This window comes from Gymnodraco acuticeps, unplaced genomic scaffold (assembly GCF_902827175.1).
Source record: "Gymnodraco acuticeps unplaced genomic scaffold, fGymAcu1.1, whole genome shotgun sequence".
Classification (NCBI taxonomy): Eukaryota; Metazoa; Chordata; class Actinopteri; order Perciformes; family Bathydraconidae; genus Gymnodraco; species Gymnodraco acuticeps.
In genome coordinates, this window is record NW_022992101.1 from 568,921 (window position 1) to 590,471 (window position 21,551).

At 43.1% G+C, this 21,551-nt stretch overlaps 1 protein-coding gene across 1 annotated transcript in view; it reads right to left on the reverse strand.

Moving 5' to 3' along the window:
• Window positions 1–2,117: 2,117 nt before the first annotated feature.
• LOC117537672 (probable JmjC domain-containing histone demethylation protein 2C) overlaps window positions 2,118–21,551 on the reverse strand; it is a 129,281-nt gene continuing 109,847 nt past the window's right edge. Inside the window, 5 exon segments of the mRNA XM_034202980.1 lie at window positions 2,118–3,827; window positions 18,654–18,785; window positions 19,961–20,128; window positions 20,252–20,391; window positions 21,296–21,418. Of these exon segments, the coding sequence (XP_034058871.1) occupies window positions 3,735–3,827; window positions 18,654–18,785; window positions 19,961–20,128; window positions 20,252–20,391; window positions 21,296–21,418 (656 nt within the window). The 3' untranslated portion in view covers window positions 2,118–3,734.

A 21,551-nucleotide genomic window follows, 5' to 3' on the forward strand; every position in this document is an offset into this window, starting at 1 on the left:
AGAGCTCCTCCAGAGAGCCTCCTCGACGCTCGATCCTCGAAGTGCATTTAGAGAAATGAGATGTCCTTCAACATGGCGCGCTAAAATTCATTTCACTATCGGAGGACCGAGGAGTCGAGGAGTCGAGGAGGGGGGATTTGATGAAATGAGAAAGGGCCAGAGGCTCACCGCAATGACAACAACTCCCATAATCCCACGCTTCTTCACCAATCTACGTTTTTTGTCATTATTTAATTGGGTGACCCCTAGTGGCAGAAAGGACATACTACGTTTAATCTCAAATCAAAAAGAAATCATGCCAGCAAATCATTGTATAGACATCCCAGATCAACTCCTGAACCAGAACAATGACTGTCCCTCAACAACACTCCTCATGTCCCAATATGGATCATGGTAAAGTAATTATTATTTTTATTTTTTTTGAATAAACCAAGATTCCTTCAGATCAGAAAGACAGGCATGATCTTGCTGCTTTACATACAAAAATAATCCTAGACATTCAACAATCATCGAATCCAGAAAAGAGATGTGTTCATAAACGTTCTACCTCCATAAAGGAAGTCATTGTTGTGTACATTTTGTATTTAGTTATAGCAGAATGTAGCATGTTGTGTTTTAAAGATATAAAGGTGAAACTCCTGCTCAGACCTACGGATACAAAAATATCAACATACTGTTTTAAGGAACAGAAAATGTGACACGTGACGTTGAATGTCAATCAAACTGCTACCATGGTAGTTTATATATATATATATATATGTATTACAGCGACGTGCAGTCAGGGGAGGCAGAGCCTCACCTGTCATACTCATAGACTGGCCATACTACAATGTAACGGAAAACAACTAAAGAAAAACTAAATAGTAATAATAATAAAATGTCTCCACTGATCTGTGTTGTAAATGTGATTTATGTTTGATTCCAATTGCTTTTTATAGTCAAAATCAGCAAATTGGCTGAGCTCCGCTACAACTACATGGGAGTGAGGCAGGGACGAGCTCTGCCTCACGTAAGCCCACAGTAACTTGCTGGAGCGCGGGCACTAATTTAGCGCGGGCACTTATTTTGTGAGCGCGCTCAAGCCAGTTACTGTGTGGTGAGGTGAGGCACAGATGAGATCTGCCTCACCTCAGAATGCGTCACCCAACAGAAACTGGCTGGAAAGCGGGCACTAAGCGCATGCCTGCACCATCTCACTGTAGGTCACTAATGTAATGTTTGTAGATCCCTTTATTACATTTATCCTCGCCATCCATAGTCTCTAAATAACTTATTACACGTATATATGATATTTAGGCTCGCCGTACAACGGCAATGAAAAAATCACCAGGGGTGGCAGCCATAACCTCTGCCGCACTGAAGGGGGCGCACGTGAGCCCACAGGTCCTTGTTGCTACTGTTGTTCTACGCAGAGACGGTAGACATGAACAACAAACTAGACTTTTGAAACTAGAGGAAGATAAGGAGGACTTTTACAAAAAAGTAATGGAGATTGTTGTCCAGAAGGATAGCATGGACTTCATCTTCAAGTCAAGGTAAGACCACATTGGTAATGAACATGGGATCTTACAAAGAAAGAACAATCCAATATTTAGATTTTGGGTATCCTTTTGTTGAACAGTCTGTTTAAAATGAATCGAAGCATCAGACTAAAAAAGCTTTTGAAAATAACCGAATATTTCGATTAAGGTCAGAATATAATATTTGTAAATCTGACTCTGAAAGAGTCAGTGCCTCACCAGCCATGAACCTCACCGCACGTCACTGGTGTATTTTTTTTTTTGGATCACCACCCAGTCTTATTTATTTGATTTAGCTGCTTTTCCATTTCATTTGTACAGTGCATTGTGGGAGAATAGAATCCATAACTAGCAAGTGTGTAAGTGTGTGCTGTGGAGGAAGGGGACATCTTTATGGAAAATACAACTAACGTGGAATAGCAGCACCACCTAGTGGTGAGGATCCCACAGTGCAATGACACAAACTGAAGTTTTAAACTGGGCATTCCCTATATATTAGTATTAATATGTTCATGTTACTGATTCCCTGGTGGTGTCAGCCACGAGGACATCACTGCTTCCTGGTGCTGAAATAACTCTGGCGCAAAATGCAAACTCTTAAGTTCAATCGTTTATTAAATGTAATATACATTCATTCCTTTCTTTAAATGTGATTTTGATGATGTGCACAATTTTGTTAATTATAAAAATGGTGGCTTGGGAAACACAGTATATAACTCAAAAATAATAAAATATGTGTGGATTTCTCGGCCTGTGGTTGTGATTTGAGGACTCTTCCATGAGCCTGAGAGCTGAAAACATTCTGGGTAGTTAACTGTTAGTCATTTCCAGCCATATGAAATGAAACAACACAGGCTTTGTATCCCGCTGAGCCCGGTATGAACACACAACACACACGTTTGATAAATCCATTTTAATGGAAAATGTAAAACCCTTTGAACTTCAATGTACAAAGCATGTAACACTTGCACTTTAAAATTTGAAATTGAAGCAAGCCATGTTTTAAAAAAATACCTCAGTGAATGTATATATGTATATATTTACACATTATAGTAAACATTTCATTATTTTATCTTTTAACTTCAAAAGTTCACCATAGTAAATTTAACTAAACAAAAAAACAAGACAATTCATTATTTTCTTAAATAAATTATATATTTTCTGTAAATGTCTTAATTTTACAGCAAATACTTTTTTTTCATAAAATGCTGAAGTGTATAAGCCATTTTGTTCTTTTTTACATAATACAACTTTACAGTCTTTACAATAGTTTGGCAGTTCATTTTCAAAAATGTATTTATGGCATGAGGACTGTAGAGCATCAACATTTCCCAAAGTTACAGGCAATAGCTGGTGTGTGTGTGTGAGTTTGTGTGTGTGTGTGAGTATGTGTGTGCGTGTGAGTATGTGTGAGTGTGTGTGTGAGTATGTGTGTGTGTGTGTGTGTGTGAGTGAGTATGTGTGTGTCTGTGTGTGTGTGTGTCCTCCATCACAGTAGAGCCGTATTACAACTGAAAACCACATACTAAAAGAAAGAAAATAAACTGTACAACTCACATTTACATTAATGCTTTTTTTGTAATAACATTGCATATCATACAGCTATAAAATAAATATATATCTTCACAGAGGAAATAAAACAATGTTCGTATTAAAAAGAAAATGTAGAACAAACGGCAACAGACAGATAGAACTAGAAAAGAAGAACAGAACGGACAGAGTACAGACAGACGACACAGAGGGGGGGGGGGGGGGGGGGGGGGGGTGCAGCGAGCGCTGACGGAAACTTCTCGTTTCTCTTTTTCATTTTTTACCCTCAATATTTTTTAGATTTCAACAGCAGAGGTGATGCTGATGCTGCTGCTGCTGCTGGTGATGCTGTGGGGGCTGCTGCTACAGACAGGGACTACACCTCCTGCAGGGGGGGGCAGAGTCTCCATCATGCTGTCAGTTTACAGGACAGTCTGAGTTTCCATGGTAACACACCAGTCACAGAGTTTGGTTTGAGTGGGGGGGTGTAATCCCTGTCGGTGCAGCCGCCTAGTGTTTGTCTCCTCTTGGCACTGAAGGTTTGGTGGTGATGGGGGGGGGGGGCGTGGTGCACTCACACCCTGAGGTCCCCGGGTCACATGAGCAGCTCTTACCCCATCACCTCCACCTGAGGAGGGGGGAGGAGAGGAGGTGCTGATTGGCGGGGGCGAGGTGGAGGGGGGGTCATGAGTTCTCCTCCTCCTCGTCTTCCTCAGAGCTGCTCCTCTTCAGGGAGCTCACCGCCTCCTTCACACAGTGGAACAGGATGTTCTTCACCTGAGGAGGAAGAGGAGGAGTTTCAGCAGCTGCACACTTTTGACTTTCCAAGCTTCATTTGAGAACATGTACATTGGAATTCGAAACACAGTATTGTTTGCATGTTCGTTGATTGCATTAAGAGCCTACACCAGTTTCTATAGCTTCATAATATTTGCAGAATTAGATTCCAGTGGTAGATGGGTATAATTATTTCAGACCCATGTGATCCAGACATTATTAATAATTATAGTAAAGACAACATGTATTTAAAAACGCTGCAATCCATATTTGTAGGCCTTTAACTGCGCTCAAAAAGATGTTGGTAAAAGAAAAGAGGAAGACAGACGTTTGGAGTTTAGTTTCAAAGCCTCAATAGAAGCTTTGAATGAAAAGAAAAATCCCAATGTTTTGTAAACTGATAAATACAGACAGTACTCTAACACTGTGAGACAGAGCTTTGTTCAGGTGAAGATCTGGAGAAAATATATACAGGGTTCTTACACCTTTTCCAAAGTCAAATTCAAGCACTTTTCAAGCACTTTCAAGCATCTTACAGCTGTTGTAAATTACATATTTATATACACATACTTATATTCAAATGATTATTTCCCTACCTCACATTAAATCAGATGTTCTTTATGCTATAAACAACCAAACATGTGTTTCTTAATAGCATTCAACACGAGGATGAAAAATTAAAGAAAATAAAAGTAAGTTTAATATTTCAAAATGAGTGACCTGTACGTAGACTGGGCCTCCCATATAACCTGGCTGAGCCGATATACAACAATCAGCCAAATAACTTTTCAGTACATCATTGATTACTATTTTTGAGGTACTTTTAGGTTGGCAGTGAACATAAGTCAGAGGTACATGGTGTACTTTCACTCCTCTAGAGTTCAGAGGTACATGGTGTACTTCTACTCCACTACAGATCAGAGGTATATGGTGTACTTTCACTCCTCTAGAGTTCAGAGGTACATGGTGTACTTCTACTCCTCTACAGTTCAGAGGTACATGGTGTACTTTTCCTCCACTACATGTATTTCATACCTTTAGTTACTTTACAGATGTGGATGAATGATGTGAAATCTAATCAAGTGTTGAATCAGACTTTAGTTCCACCTGGAGTAAATCCACAAGCTACCCTGCAGTATACAAAGTCATTCAAACTAGCTGCACCTTTACCAGCTTTGAGAACACTTTCATGATCAATCATTATAAAACATAACATATATATTATTCTGAAATGGACCAATCTGCACAATGACTACTTTTACTGTCGCTACTTTCACTATATTTAGATGAGAATACTTTTCTACTTTCACTTGAGGAACATTTTGAATGCAGGACTTTTACTGTAACAGAGTATTCCTACACTCTGGTACTTCTACTTTTACTCAAGTACCAGATCTGAGTACTTCTACTTTTACTCAAGTACAAGATCTGAGTACTTCTACTTTTACTAAGTACAAGATCTGAGTACTTCTACTTTCACTCAAGTACAAGATCTGATTACTTCTACTTTTATACTCAAGTACAAGATCTGAGTACTTCTACTTTTACTCAAGTACAAGATCTGAGTACTTCTACTTTTACTCAAGTACAAGATCTGAGTACTTCTACTTTTACTCAAGTACTTCTACTTTTACTCAAGTACAATATCTGAGTACTTATTCCACCTCTGGTAGCGTATTAGTCTGAATTGTAGCCACAAAATCACACAGAGCTGCATAAAAATAGACTCACAAAGGTAACAAGTGGAAAATAATATTTACAAATGTGTACAATGATTTGTAGGTACTTCTGACTACACAAGACACCTGACTTATACATCTGCAAAGGAAGACTGTGTTCATTCTACAATTACATGGGATTAAAGCAAAATGTAGTTTTTCTTGTATAATACTTCAATTTTATATAAAAGACAGTTTGTTTTCATCTTTTTTCAAATAAACAAAGTCTTGGCTTTCAGAATATTAAACTTGTTTCGGCAAATTCAGATGATAAATACAACTTTGAAGCTTCGGCATAATTACAAGCAGAGAACGGACTAATGTAACATCACAGCAAGCATAACAACAGCCGGTGTTTCTTGTGAGTGTTTCCCCGGTACACAAACGCAACAATACACACACACACTCGCGAGCTTCCCCCAGACCAGTAATACAAAGGAAGATGTGTCTTCGGGTCAATGTGATTGATTTCGATAGAGCAAGTCACATTTGGTTTAGGCACGAAACATACTACCAGTAGAAATACATTGCTTTCAAAATCGCTCTGTGTCGAATCAATAGATTATATTTCGTGACTATAACACGAAATGTCGTGAGACTGGGTTGAATTACAACAGTGAGTGCTTCATCCTCTGAACACCACAGGATGGCGACTGTAACGCACATATTAACATTAGGCCAGTGCTTCTCAAAGTGTGGTCCACGGACCACTGGTGGTCCGTGAGCGCCCCCTAGTAGTCCGTGAGTATATTGGTACAATTTCACATTTTAAATAAATTAATAAATTAAAGTTTTACGCACTCTCGCGGGAATATCTCCGCAATGGAGCGAGCTTAAGTTCCACTTTCGATGGTATGATATAGCCCAGCGCAACACCTTCATCACACATGTTGCCACTTGTTTGTACCATTTTCAGGCGATTTGTAATCTGTTCTAGAAAAACGATGTGATTTTGGATATTTGTGGAGTTAGGTGGTCCGCGAGTGTTTTTTATTGGTCAAGTGGTCCTTGGTATGAAAAAGTTTGAGAAACACTGCAGTACTTTTCCCACAAAGGTTCATGAGAACTTAGTTCATGAGAACTCTTTAGTTCTTATGAACTAAGTACAGATCGCGTTCACACCGGAATAAGTCCCTGGGGAAGGATTAGGCAAATGAAGCCGCTGACGTCACTTCTTCTTCTTCTGCTTTGGGTTTACTGGCAGGCCGCAAACCACTTCACGGCGTATACTGCCGCCCAAAGTCCCCGGCCGGAAGTCCCCGGAGTTGGGGACAGGCTTCAGTAGAAGCTGCTGGGACTCTCTAGCAGGGACGGAAAAGGGGGTGAAAAGGTTCTCATGAACTAATTTTAGTTCCGGCTCTTTTTGGTGTGAACGCAACATTTCGAACTATATCGGAACTCAGTGGCGAACCGTGTCTATCACAACTGGACCTTCTGTAGACACACACACCCCCCGCGGCATTATAATGTCCGTCTTTTCACAGAGTTGTCGTCTTGAAAAGGGTATTCACAATAAATCCGCAACAACTTCATCTTCACCTGTTGCACTTGTCATAAACAATAAAACGGCATGAATTGCTTCGTCGCATTCATCTCTTGATCCTCTGTCTCGAGCCAGTTAAAGAGCCTGTGACACGAGTTTCCCCCATCATCCAAACCCATCAATTTGAGTAAATATTGTCCCCTTGAAAACCGTTACTGAACTGATTTTGGATATTTGTACTTTGATAACCATTAATCTGCCCTTCAATGTTGACCATTTCCTGGATCTGCTCGGGGATTCTTCAAGTCCAGCCAAATTACGTGTGACGTCATTGCGGGCACAGCGCTCCAGCTGCACCGTTCAGGATCCCAGCATCTGCATGTAAACGCACGATGGCGCACACAGCAGCAAGCGATGACAGCTCAGACAGTTTCATTTTGAACGTGTCTGAGAGCTCATATGAGGCTGAATGATCGGTTTATGTTGTATCTGTTAGAAGTTTAGGAATTAGGTGCGTCAATATGGGCGATCATACGGTCATGTAGCCAGTGGTGGAATGGGACTAAAAATCATCCCGGGACTCTCGACCGGCCCACTTCGGTACCGCTAGTAAATTGTCAACGGGGGGAGTGGGGGATGTCAGGGGCGGCGGGTGCTGTAGATAGTAAATGTAAATATGTAAATATTTGTGTCACTGCATCCTGGTAAAATACAAATATAATGCAATGTCTGTGTCTTTGACATTAGCGCTGCTAGCCACCTGTGCCCTGTACTACGAAGCCAGTTCAACAGACCCTGGATATGTTTGAGTAACAAACAAACTAACAACAACAAACTAACAAACGAGATCTCGCTAAGCGGTCCTACGACGCTGGTTATCAACTCGGTAAATCAAGCCAGGGTTTCTCTCTCCAGCTGAGAGCGCGTTCACGTCTAAGACACGAGTGGATCTGACTTTAATTACATTTGACTCGAGTGTTTCGTCAACATAATGTGTTGCTAAAAATAATACTTCTGCATACAGTATGTGACACTGTAAGTGTTGCACGGCCAGACACGGCAGATAAGGAAATATATGATATATTATGATATTATATGATCGATGATCTGATTGATGATGTAATATGAATGATAAGTGCGACACGTCGGCGTCTTCTCTGCATACGGCAGTTTAAACTGTATTTCTTTTATCCTGTAATATGACTTGAGAGATTTAAACTCCGCACACCGAGTTGATCTCTTTTCTATAGACGCCGGAGGCGGGCAGCGTCAGGTAAAAAAAGTTATTTAGCCTTCCCAAACCTGAGCCTCACGCGCCGCCTATGGGGATGTGCTAGTGACTTATCCGACCGGCCCACTTCGGTACCGGCCCATCGGGATTCGTCCCGATGGCCAGTCCGCCACTGCACCCAGCCCACGTAAACTGTCAACGGGGGGAGCCTCGCTGCGGGGAAACGGTGGACCTAGTGTCCCGATCGGAGTGGGAATAATAATAATAATAATCCGTGCATTTTATCCATTAATTTCCCCAACATTGTGGTAAATAAAAAAACACACGTTTAATCCATGTTGGTGTACTACAACTACAAAAAGCATCGGTTTGTTTTCTCATCAGGAAATGCAGACCGGCACAAACAAACGATTTGTAATCATCATCCTCACGATCATTTAATGTATCATATGTTCGCCGAATTGACATGAAAGCACTAATACATGTAGTTTCATCCACTTGAGTTTACAACTACAAAAATAATCGATTTGTTTTTATATCACATCCGACGGGAGGATTCAGTAGCTCTCACTACCGATTTTTAATCCTAATGTAATCATCATCTTCACCACGATCATTTATGTTTATGTTCGCCGAATTGACATGAAAGCACTGACAAATATGAATATACTGTAGTCAACTTCATTAAAACGTTATTAACGTGCCTAAACTCAGTAATTCACCATTTCTACGCATGACAACACACTTTGTCCGTGTTTGGCTCTCTCGCCGCACAGTGAAGCGTTCCCGCATTGACGTCACTTCCGGCTTCCCCCAAAACTTCAAAATGAGTCGAAGGAATTTCCCCGCGATGTTCGAAATTATTGATATTTAACGGAACGGTATCGCTTTTTCTTTTTTAAACTGACGGTTCGAGATTACTAGTAGCCCAATATTTCATTGCACAACAGTTGTTGGGAGGCTGTCACAGGCTCTTTAACTAGTGAGCCTTCTAGAGCACCCTGGAACCGAGGGAAACTCTGAAAGAATACGCCCATTGGCTACAAATCAATATATGATTGGTTGATCAAACTGTCAGTCCAAACGTACGCTCTCATTCAGTGCAACGGCCAGAGCATTCTATCATCTATTCTACCTTGGTTGAAGGATAACAAGATCTGATTGGTTGCTTTCTTTTCTAACACAAAACCACTGAAATGCGTAGTGCATGGTCCGAGAAGGACAAACAAATCAATGTAACACTGTAATATTACAGATCAACAACACAGATACCATTCTCATTTATTCATTTTATTACATTTTATTTATATAATTAAATCGATTTTTTATTTGTTTTATCTGAGTGTTCCAGGGTATTCTCTGAATACCCTGAAGGCCCTGACGGTTCGCCACTGTCGGAACTAAAGTGGGAAAAGTACTGCGGTGTGAACGCGGCTATAGGTACGCTCCTCTGAAATGATTGTCCCCTGCAATTATTATTATCCCTCATCAAGTTCGCTATTCAGCTTGCTAACGTTAGCTTAAACAAACAAACGTAACATGCAACGTTAGCCTAATCTAAAATGCTCTACTACGGCGTACCTTTCATTTGGCTCGTCAGCGCAGACTCTCCCATCGTTATTTTTTGCAAACTTTGCAGGATTGACTCATGGGCTTGACCCTCGTCTTAGCCATGGCTTGTATTTGTCTTCTGCTAGCCAACGCTCGTTGAAACTGCAACCTCCTGGCACAGTCATCTATCACTCTCATCAGAATGCCCAGGTCACACGTAACACAAACACTTGCAGGTCGTGCGCATAGCGCGGGAAGGTGCAGCGGAGCTGTTTTATGTAGAAGCGAAGCAATTAAGCTCGCTCCGACTTCTTTATTTTTCTTTTAATCTAAAAAGCGAAGTAAAGCATTTACAATTTCAAGCACTTTATCCCAAATTCAAGCACCATTCCCAAAATTCAAGCACTTTTCAAACCTTGAAAACACCAGTACAATTTCAACCATTTTCAAGGATTTCCAGCACCCGTACGAACCCTGTATATATTTAAAAATAAATGATTAATTGGAAACTGTCAGGAGTCGGTGGGCTGCATCATTTGAACGAAAGAAGAGTGAAACCATCAGGGGGACTGGAGTAAAAGAACCCCGCTCATAAATGGGGCGAAGCCTGCGAGCTAGTTCAGGCAGTCAACTCGAGCACTTTCATGCATTCATACATAACGCCCCCTTGCCACTCTACAACCAACCAAACAGAGTCTCCTTAATATGCCGCTCTATTTAACCTGCAGATCTCTCTCTATGCATTGCTGGCTGCTGCTATTGCTGCAGCTACCTCTACGTCGCTGCTGCTTGCCTGCTGCCACTGCTGTGTTCACTTGCTATTGCTGCGTTCATGTTGCTGCTGCTTGCCTGCCGGTAGTGATGGCAAAATGAAGCTTTGAATGAAGCGTCGAACCACTTGGACAATTGTGTCGGAAATAGGTTCATTTCTCGAAGCTTCAGTTACAGCGACCTCTCCTGGCGAAGTTGCAAGGCTGCAGTGGGTTTAACGTATCTTTGCCTTGAAACATATTCGATGCACACACACACTAAGACTGAATATCATGTTCTATTTGCAATTAAATATTGATAATTGTGTGTATTGGGTTATTGAGAAGAGACTAGAGAGTGCTGGACATTTTTTTAGGAGGAGAGGGCCTTTCAACAGTTATTAAAGTATTAAAGTTGAAAAGCAATGATTAAAATACATCCCTTCCGGGCTTTGAACAAGCTGCGCGGAGGACATCGCCGCATTCGGCCCACTGGGCTATCTATTCCTTAAAATATTGAACTGTTTTTATATTACTGATAATACCACTATTGCGGTAAGCATGTTGTAACTTCCGGTTGTTGTCATCTCCGGGTATCCCGTGTGCCCGTTCTGTTGCTGATAGCTTATTATCTTAACTTAATCGATCGTTTTAAAACTCTTGATCACGGCAACTGCCTGACGTTGTAATCACACGTTACTATAACTTAAGCTCTCACAACTCTCCTTCTCTTAGCGACTGTAACTCCACAGTTGCCTACACTCTTTTCGGGTTTGCTAACGGTAGCTACTTTAGCTTGATAGCTAGCCATGGCTCTTTCCCCACCCTCGGGTGCTATTTCCTGCTCTAACTGTCTCATGTTTGGTTACTTCCCTACCTCCTTTACTGGTACCGGTACATGTGTTAAATGTAGTATAGTTGTTAGGTTGAAGGCGGGAATCATAACCATAGAAGCCCGGCTCCGCATCTTAGAAAGTAACTCCGCTACAGTAAAGCCCATGTTAGCCGGTGCGGACCGGCAAAAGGTAGCTCCTATTAGCCGTCCCCCGGCAACTCCCGAGCAGCAGGGAGACTGGGTGACTGTTCAGAAGGGGCATAACGCGAAACCCGCAGGTCCCCACCAACCCGTTCACGTATCTAACAGATATTCCCCACTCAGCGAGACACCCGCTGAGAAGCCAACTCTGGTTATTGGTAGCTCTATTATGAGACACGTGAAATTAGAGACCGAAGCCTCCACAGTCACATGCATTCCGGGGGCCAGAGCGGGCGACGTTGAGGCGCATCTTAAACTGCTGGCTAAAAATAAACGTAAATACAGTAGGATTGTTATTCACGTCGGTGGTAATGATGTTCGTATACGCCGATCAGAATGCACCAAACTTAATGTGGAGTCGGTGTGTAGTTATGCTAAAACAATGTCGGACACCGTAATCTTCTCTGGTCCCCTCCCCAATCTGATGGATGACCTTAAACTTTTTGATGTTAAACACGACCAAAACTGAAGTTATTGTACTTGGCCCGAAGAATCTACGAAACAAATTATCTAAAGATATACTAACTATGGATGGCATTAATTTGGCCTCCAGTGAGACTGTAAGGAATCTTGGTGTTATATTTGATCAGGATTTATCCTTTAACGCCCACATAAAATCAATTTCAAGGACCGCCTACTTCCATCTACGTAACATTGCAAAAATCAGGCATATCTTGCCTCAAAACGATGCAGAGAAACTAGTCCATGCATTTGTTACTTCAAGGCTGGATTATTGTAACTCTTTATTATCAGGGTGTACCAAGAAGTCAGTCAAGTCGCTTCAGCTGATTCAAAATGCTGCAGCTCGTGTACTAACCAGAGTTAGGAAAAGGGACCACATTACTCCTGTTCTGGCTGCCTTACACTGGCTCCCTATAGAACACAGGATAGAATTTAAAATTCTTCTTCTCGCCTACAAAGCCCTTAATGGGCAGGCGCCATCTTACCTTAAAGAACTCATTATACCCTACTGTCCTACTAGGGCATTGCGTTCCAAGAATGCAGGGTTGTTGGTTGTTCCTAGAGTCTCTAAAAGTACAATGGGAGCCAGAGCCTTTTCTTATCAAGCTCCACATTTGTGGAATCAGCTTCCAGTTTGTGTTCGGGCGGCAGACACCCTATCCGTTTTTAAGAGTGCGCTTAAGACCTTCCTTTTTGATAAAGCTTATAGTTAGGGCTGATTAGATCCAGCCCCTAGTTTTGCTGATATAGGCTTAGTTTGTCGGGGGACATCTTACTTCTTCCTTCTCTCTGTCTATACCTGTGTACTCTCATGTTCCGATTAACCCAGCTTCCCCAAATGTCTTTCTTTTTGGTGTCTATATACGCCGGGATCCGGAGTCATGGATGATCCTGCACTCCTCTGTCCTGGATCGCGAGCCCTGGATCTTGAGTCGTGGCTGTGGTCCTGGATCATAGGTCCTGGATGGATATCCTCGTGGATTCATCTTCCTATTATACACACATGCATTTCCAAACATTTGGACTACCTATGTTGCAAATGTATTATCTTTTCAATTTACACACGGCATCTATTGCACGTCTGTCCGTCGTGGGAGAGGGATCCCTCCTCTGTTGCTCTCCCTGAGGTTTCTCCCATTTTTCCCTTTAAACTGTGAGTTTTCTCCGGAAGTTTTTCCTTGTACGATGTGAGGGTCTAAGGACAGAGGGTGTCGTATTGTCATACTGATATTCTGTACAAACTGTAAAGTCCACTGAGACAAATGTAACATTTGTGATATTGGGCTATATAAATAAACATTGATTGATTGATTGATTGATAATTGTCTTTTTGTTCACAACTTCTCCACATTTCGAAGTGTTTCCCGAGCCAGAACGACCTATCTTCCTGGCTTGCTCTATAATGATACTATAATTCAAATGCAATACCAACAACAACTCAACAGCAACAACACAAACTACGACAACAACCCACACATTGCGCATTGTTTAGAGCGGTCATAAAGTGTTGAAGCGCTCAAATTTGAAACGGTTTCAACCTGTCACCTGTCAGAATCGAGACGAGGCAGTGCATTGAATCGCGTGAATTGACCCCTAACCAGTCAAGTGATTCATTCAGGAAATGAAGCAGTTGCTGCTTCGGACGTCACATGTCACGTGATTTGAAGCAGTTGCTGCTTCGGACGTCACATGTCACGTGATTTGAAGCAAGCTTCGAAGCACTGCTTCTATGGAATAGGAAGTCCAGGGTTGAAGCTCCGTTCGAAGCTTCAGTGTCAAACTGCCATCACTACCTGCCGGTGCTGTCCTTGCAAATGTCTATTGCAATCTCCGACTCTGGAACCGAATCATCATACGCAAGAAGCCGTAAGAAATGCCTCATTCCCGAAACACAGGCTAGCTCAGAGCATGGTTCAGACGCCGCTGGAACGAGCCACAGCTCCCGCACGACACACATTCAGGTGTCCCACTCCCTTCCGTCCTCATCTGGAGTAGCTTTTAATATCCTTTGGGCCAGAGGAAGTCCCGAGTTCTACGCCAGCTCCGGTAACAACCCCTCTCTTGTGTGTCAGCTAAGAGTCGCACTGTCTCTCGCTCGGCGGGTATTTAAACAACAAAAGGCAGGAGCAAGCTGACTCCGGCATTCCTTGCCATCCTGTCCTACTTTCTCGAAGTAAAATCAGCGCTTGAAGCCTTTAATTCCACGATATTCCCGTGAACAAACTCGATATCCTCTGCCTGCAATGTAAACAAATGTTTCTACTTCCGCGTTCAGCCACGTTGTGCCACTGACGTCACACCCCCGAGGATTCTGGGAATTGGAGTCCCAGATCCAGTCACAAGTTCTAGCTTCCTGCCCTATGTTCCTGCCCCCTGCAGCAGCAATTCCTTGTGCGAACGCAGCATTAGGAATCGCATCTTGGCAGGTATAATACTATTCTGCATAAGCAATGTTTTATTATGGAAATATTTGGCCTGCAGTAAGTCATATTTGAGGCAATTATACAGAAGTTGTAAGTGTACAAGTATACTACTATAAATGGAAATAAATTAATCATTTCCGTTACGTGAATATGAAGGGAAGCGTGATTCATTTTAGACTTCAATCAGCTGTGACTTCAGGTGTTCATGCTGCCGAGATACCCGTTTCAGATCCTCGTAGCAGATATCAAGCAAGAGCGAGAGGAGAAGACCTCCATCCGCGGAAACACGGGTACACCCGGCCGTCTCGGCATAAGCGAATAAGCCGATCCGGCATCAGAACCGAGTCCAGGCCCCTCGATCAGCTGATCCGTGAACACGGAAGTCACATTACGCACAAGCCGACCGCGTGCAGGCCCTCTACGCCGCATTCAATCCCTCCCAGGAAATTCAACAAGCAGATAAATGACGTTTATCCGTGTTCACAGCACGTTTAGGCATGATCGCCTCCGTGTCTCTTCAGATTCGTATCTCGGCACCCCTTTGGGTTGGGGGAGTCCGGATAAAATAATTATATATTTAAAAATGAATAATATAAAAGAAAGAAAGAATGCACATGGTGCTCCTTCATACTTTCATGCATATAACTGGTGGTGGTGCAAACCGTGCTTGCTTTAATGATCATACGATCCCCTCTATCTGGTACCTCAATAGCATACCTCAGCTAATGTCTCAGTGCACACGTCAAGCATAAGGAATGGATGCAATATAAACAACTCATGCTCAATGTAGTCTTGCAGCGTATGTCTCTCACAGCAATCAGTCACTCACTCGGCTCACGTTTTAATCATCTGCAGAATACCTTCATTACATTATTCATTAATCAGCACTTCTCCAGAACGGTTTCATCTGATTGCATCCCTGTCCTGTCATTCTCTGTTTTATAATGATTGCTTATTCTGCCCTTATGTGTAACCACACGTATGCCCTATCCAACCTGATATCTGCACCGTACTGGCTAATCAAAAACTGTTAAACTCCTACGGTAAGCTATGCATATAACTGGTGGTGGTGGTGTATCACATCCTTCCAAGATAATGTTTTACCACATGCTATGCCTCTCACTTATTCCAGCAGACTGCCTGAGCATCAGAAGTCTCACAATAGCCAGCAGACTGCCTGAGCATCAGAAGTCTCACAATAGCCAGCAGACTGCCTGAGCATCAGAAGTCTCTCAATAGCCAGCAGACTGCCTGAGAGATCAGAAGTCTCGCAATAGCCAGCAGACTGCCTGAGAGGTCAGAAGTCTCTCAATAGCCAGCAGACTGCCTGAGAGGTCAGAAGTCTCGCAATAGCCAGCAGACTGCCTGAGAGGTCAGAAGTCTCTCAATAGCCAGCAGACTGCCTGAGAGGTCAGAAGTCTCTCAATAGCCAGCAGACTGCCTGAGAGGTCAGAAGTCTCTCAATAGCCAGCAGACTGCCTGAGAGGTCAGAAGTCTCACAATAGCCAGCAGACTGCCTGAGCATCAGAAGTCTCGCAATAGCCAGCAGACTGCCTGAGAGGTCAGAAGTCTCGCAATAGCCAGCAGACTGCCTGAGAGGTCAGAAGTCTCTCAATAGCCAGCAGACTGCCTGAGAGGTCAGAAGTCTCTCAATAGCCAGCAGACTGCCTGAGAGGTCAGAAGTCTCTCAATAGCCAGCAGACTGCCTGAGAGGTCAGAAGTCTCTCAATAGCCAGCAGACTGCCTGAGAGGTCAGAAGTCTCACAATAGCCAGCAGACTGCCTGAGAGATCAGAAGTCTCTCAATAGCCAGCAGACTGCCTGAGAGATCAGAAGTCTCTCAATAGCCAGCAGACTGCCTGAGAGGTCAGAAGTCTCTCAATAGCCAGCAGACTGCCTGAGAGGTCAGAAGTCTCTCAATAGCCAGCAGACTGCCTGAGAGGTCAGAAGTCTCTCAATAGCCAGCAGACTGCCTGAGAGGTCAGAAGTCTCTCAATAGCAGCAGACTGCCTGAGAGGTCAGAAGTCTCACAATAGCCAGCAGACTGCCTGAGCATCAGAAGTCTTGCTCCATGCAATAGTCAGTATCACAGGGAGCGCAGCTCACCCCATCCTATTTTCCTTCTCTCTCCATGAATGTTATGTTCATTCTTTTATAATGACCTTGCGATGTCTTCAGATCCTCTCTAGTTACTTACAGATGCTGCGCCTTCTGCTGGTTCGGGGGATTTCACAATGAGTGGTTGCCCCACCAGCTTGCCATGCCCTGCGTTCAACCAAATGACTCTGGATCTACACGTCAAGCCCCTCAAGGATTTCCCATATTCTGCCTCCAACCAAGAGCATGATTCAAAGCATACAATTCAGCTTGGTACTTTATCTTCTTCTGTCCCAACCTCCTCTGTGTACTTATGCAATAGATATAATAGTTGTTCATGCATTAATTGTATTTTCATTCAAATCCTGCAATCTTCAAGTGCTAAGTATTAAGCCACGCTAGAGTTCATTCATTTGCTCCTCAAGGGCCTTAATAATAATAATAATAAATAATATTTTTATAGCGCCTTAAGCAGGCACGTCCTCCACGCAATGATAAAGACTGCCTCTTAACTTTGCACCCGTGCAAAGGTTAATGTCTAAGTTCAGGCAAAGGGGTTTCACTATACATTGATAAACATCAGATGCAGTTGTTACAGCTTTCTATTGGTTTCTCAGGTGGTGAATATACACAGACCTCTCACCTTTTAATCCTCAGCATAATCTCACCCTTACTGAATTAACTTTGGAGATCAAATATACACACTGTTTTGAAACATTCAATGTCTGACAGTTCTGTTTGCGGAGTCAAGGAACTCCGAATAATCATTGCTAAAACTAACACTGTTTTCTTTGTCCTTTAACTTCCATGCTGAACTTCTCGCATCATTGCCCTCTGACACATGGGTCGGCACCCATGTTTATTCGATGGCTGCAAACCCAACGACGAGGGTTCTCCTCCAAGCTGCGTGATTTCTGCCTAAGCTGCGACCTGCCCCCAGATCGCTATTCCCACTGTGTAAGAATCTGCACAGCCACAACCGCAGCTCTATATCCGCCTACCTCAACCCTGAGTATCCTGGGCCCTCGGTCATCTTCTGCCCACCAGCGCTATATCATGCCTCACATGAATGAGATCCTTGCAGCACAAACAACCATGAGCTCTTGCACTACTCGATGATGAGTAACGTTCAAAGATGTATATCTTTAGAATTCTGTTATTGCATACCAGGTGGTTGCTGGGTTAGATTATATTTATTTCATTATTTTCATTATATGGGGAATATACTAATATTCCCCTCATAGCTGCATGCTTGGGGGGGAAAGCTCATTGTCGCTGCCTCAAAGACCTAAACACAGCAGTCTCTCTAGGTAGTATATTCCCCTCAAAGCCGCGGTGCTTAAGGGGGATGGCTTTTCGGGCTGTTCCCGGGCCTTCACATAGCAGTTTCATTAGGTAGCATATATATGTAGTATATTCCCCTCAAAGCCGCTGTGCTGGGGGAGGATGGCTTTCGGGGTGTTCCCGGGCCTTCACATAGCAGTTTCATTAGGTAGCATATATATGTAGTATATTCCCCTCAAAGCCGCTGTGCTGGGGGAGGATGGCTTTCGGGGTGTTCCCGGGCCTTCACATAGCAGTTTATTCCCCTTAAAGCCGTGGTGTTTAAGGGGGATGGCTTTTCAGGCTGTTCCCGGGCCTTCACATAGCAGTTTCACTAGGTAGTATATTCCTCTCCAAGCCGCTGTGCTCAGGGAAGAATCGGCTCTGGGCTATTCCTCAGGCCTACACATAGCAGTCTCACCTAGTAGTATATTCCCCTTAAAGCCGCTGTGCTTAGGGGGAATGGCCACATGGCAGCTCGCCAGGCCCTCTACTTATCAGATTTACATCACCAGCGTCAGGCTCGGGCTACGCAGTTTTGGGGGATAGTATCTAATCTCCACGCAGTTTTGGGGGTTAGTTATTTAATCATCACTCATCGTGCTATGTATATCTATGGAGTGATGATGCCCGAGCCTAATCGCCAAACTCAACTATATGCTGCTTCTAATAAACATGTTAAAGGAACACGTGAGTTGTCTGACTGAAAGGGGACTTATGCTATGTTCACACCAGAAACAAAAAGCAACGTCACCTGCAGCTTGTCCTCGTAGTTGACCTCCTCATTGTTGGGCCGCAGCTCCTGGCTCAGGTGGAAGGAGTTGGCCACGTGCTCAGGGGACACAAAGTCATTGATGACCTGCACACAGCTGTGGAGGTTCTGCACCTGGGACACACACACACACACACGATAATCAATCCCCACTCACTTTGTCATTAAAACAAGTTATATGTGAAAATATATAAGGAATGTGTACACTAAAGAAAACTAGAATTAATATGTGCCTAATCAAAAGCTATTAAAATATAAGATGATGGGAATAAAATGTTTAAACCTTCTGAATAACCAATACAATTATTAAAACATCAACATATTAGTTATATATAATCTATCTTCAAAACAACATGATCAATGGACCCTAAAGAACAATTGTTTAGTTGATGTTTGTTTACTTCATTTGAGTCCCCTGCCTGTTATAGTTTATAATACAACTGCAACGCTCTGTATGTGGGTATGGACCAGGCCTCAATTAGACGCCTGCAGCTAGTGCAGAACGCAGCTGCACGTCTTCTGACTGGCCACAAAAAGCATGACCACATCACCCCAATTCTGGCCTCACTGCACTGGCTTCCAGTTCGGTTCAGAATAGATTTTAAAATCCTTTTATTTGTTTTCAAAGCCCTAAATGGGCTGGCTCCGGCCTATTAGCAGAACTCCTCCATCGCGACACCCCAGGCAGAGCCTTAAGGTCGGCTGACCAGCTGTTGCTGATAGTGCTCAAGACCAGGCTCAAAACCAGAGGGCAGCAGCTGGCCCCAGGCTCTGGAACACTCTGCCCCTCCATGTGAGGTCGGCCCAGACACTAGGGGTTTTTAAATACTCACTAAAGGCACACTTCTTCTCTCTGGCCTTCTAGTCAGAGCGGAGCACGTCTCCTGACGTTTCCCTGTGTTTTTTATATTTCTGTTGTAAATTATTGTCTTTTATTGTGACTGTAGTAATGTGTTTTTATTACATGTACAGCACTTTGGCTCGACCAAACATCGCTTTTAAATGTGCTACTGTATATAAATAAAACTTGATTTGATTACAAGCAGTGGTGAAAAGTAACTTAAGTACATTTTTGATAGACTTGTACTTCAGCATTTCAATTCCCCACTACCATTCAGAGGTAAAGTATGTACTTCTCCTCCACTACATGTATTTAATACCTTTAGTTACTTTACAGATGTGGATGAATGATGTGAAATATAATCAACTCTTAAATCAGACTTTAGTTACACCTGGAGTAAATTCACAAGCTACCCTGCAGTATACAAAGTCATTCGTGTGTGTGATACCTGGTGCATGGCCCCTGCTGGTATGAGTACAGAGTCTCCCAGGAACTGCACCACAGTCCAGCCCTGCACCCCCTGCTCCTCCAGCAGCCGCTGCCTCTGCTTCCTGCTCAGGTACATGCCCTGCTCTCTGATGGGGTCCTGCTCAGGGGCCCCGTCCAGGCTCTGCTCCTACAGAGAGGGGGGGGGGGACAGAGGTGTTAGTGAGCTCAGTATTAGTATGTCAGTTCACTACGTAGTGAACTATGTGAACTGGTGAGTGTAGTTATTCAGAGAGTTCATCAGAGGGCTGACCTTGTGCAGGAACTCCCGCACTTTTTCCATGTCTTTGTTGAGGTAGATATGCCACAGAGCCCCTGGGGTCTCACTGGAGTCTTTGAGCCTCCTGCGCACCCCTTCATCCAGATCCTCCTCCTCCAGACGCTTCAACACTCCTACACACACACACACACACACACACACACACACACACACACACACACACACACACACACACACACACACACACACACACACACACACACACACACACACACACACACACACACACACACACACACACACACACACACACACACACACACACACACACACACACACACACACACACACACACACACACACACACACACCATGTATACATCATTTCAGGGGACATTACATTGACTTATCCTAACCTTAACCATAACCAACACATGCCTTACCCTAACCCTAACCAAGTCTTCACCCTAAAATTAATGATTCCCCTCATGGGGACCTCCAATTTGTCCCCATAAGGGAGGCGAGTCCCCACACGTGACTGTGTAAACAGATTTAGGTCCCCACAAGTATAGTAATGCTAGGCCACACACACACACGTTTTTCTAAGGATTCATTCAATTCTTATTTTCATTTATTAATTAGGAAACGTATCTTTGTTTTCCAATTCATTGAATGAAATGTAAATAATTAGTCTTTTAATTACAATCCAACACTCAAAACTGTCAAACATCCCCAACTGTTCAGTTGACAAAGATATGATACATAGAAAATAGATACCTTGATATTTCTCTTGATAAATTCTAAAATTGTTGTTGTACATTAACTGTGTTTTTGTGTTTCAACTTCTCATCGAGCTTCCATTAGTCCATTAGGGGCCACTGTGGTTGCAGATGTGTTTTTTAAGCAATCACTTTTGTATTTTTTCAATTTGCAAAAGTTTATGTCTAGTCATGAGGTCTGACATCTTTTTAATATTTAGCTATTCATCCTGTCCCTCCTGTCCACATTATTGAGAATAGTTCATGTTAGTCAGCCCGTTTTTAGGGTCATCATGTAGCTAACTGTAGTAAAGCCTACCAGTTTTTGACAGGACTCCGTTGCCTTTAGCGACTCCTACGTAGACCAGAACCGAGACCACATCTGAGACTTCCACATGGAGGTTAGCGGTCCCAAAGTCCTGGTCCTGAGACGCAGCTACGCCTGCAGAGACAAACAGCTTCAGAAGAAGAACACAGAGAGTCTGGAGAACACTTTAAATGGAAATATATGGAGGGAAGTATGAGACTACTATATTTAAAATGTGTACATAATGAAATAGAAGAAAATAACGTTA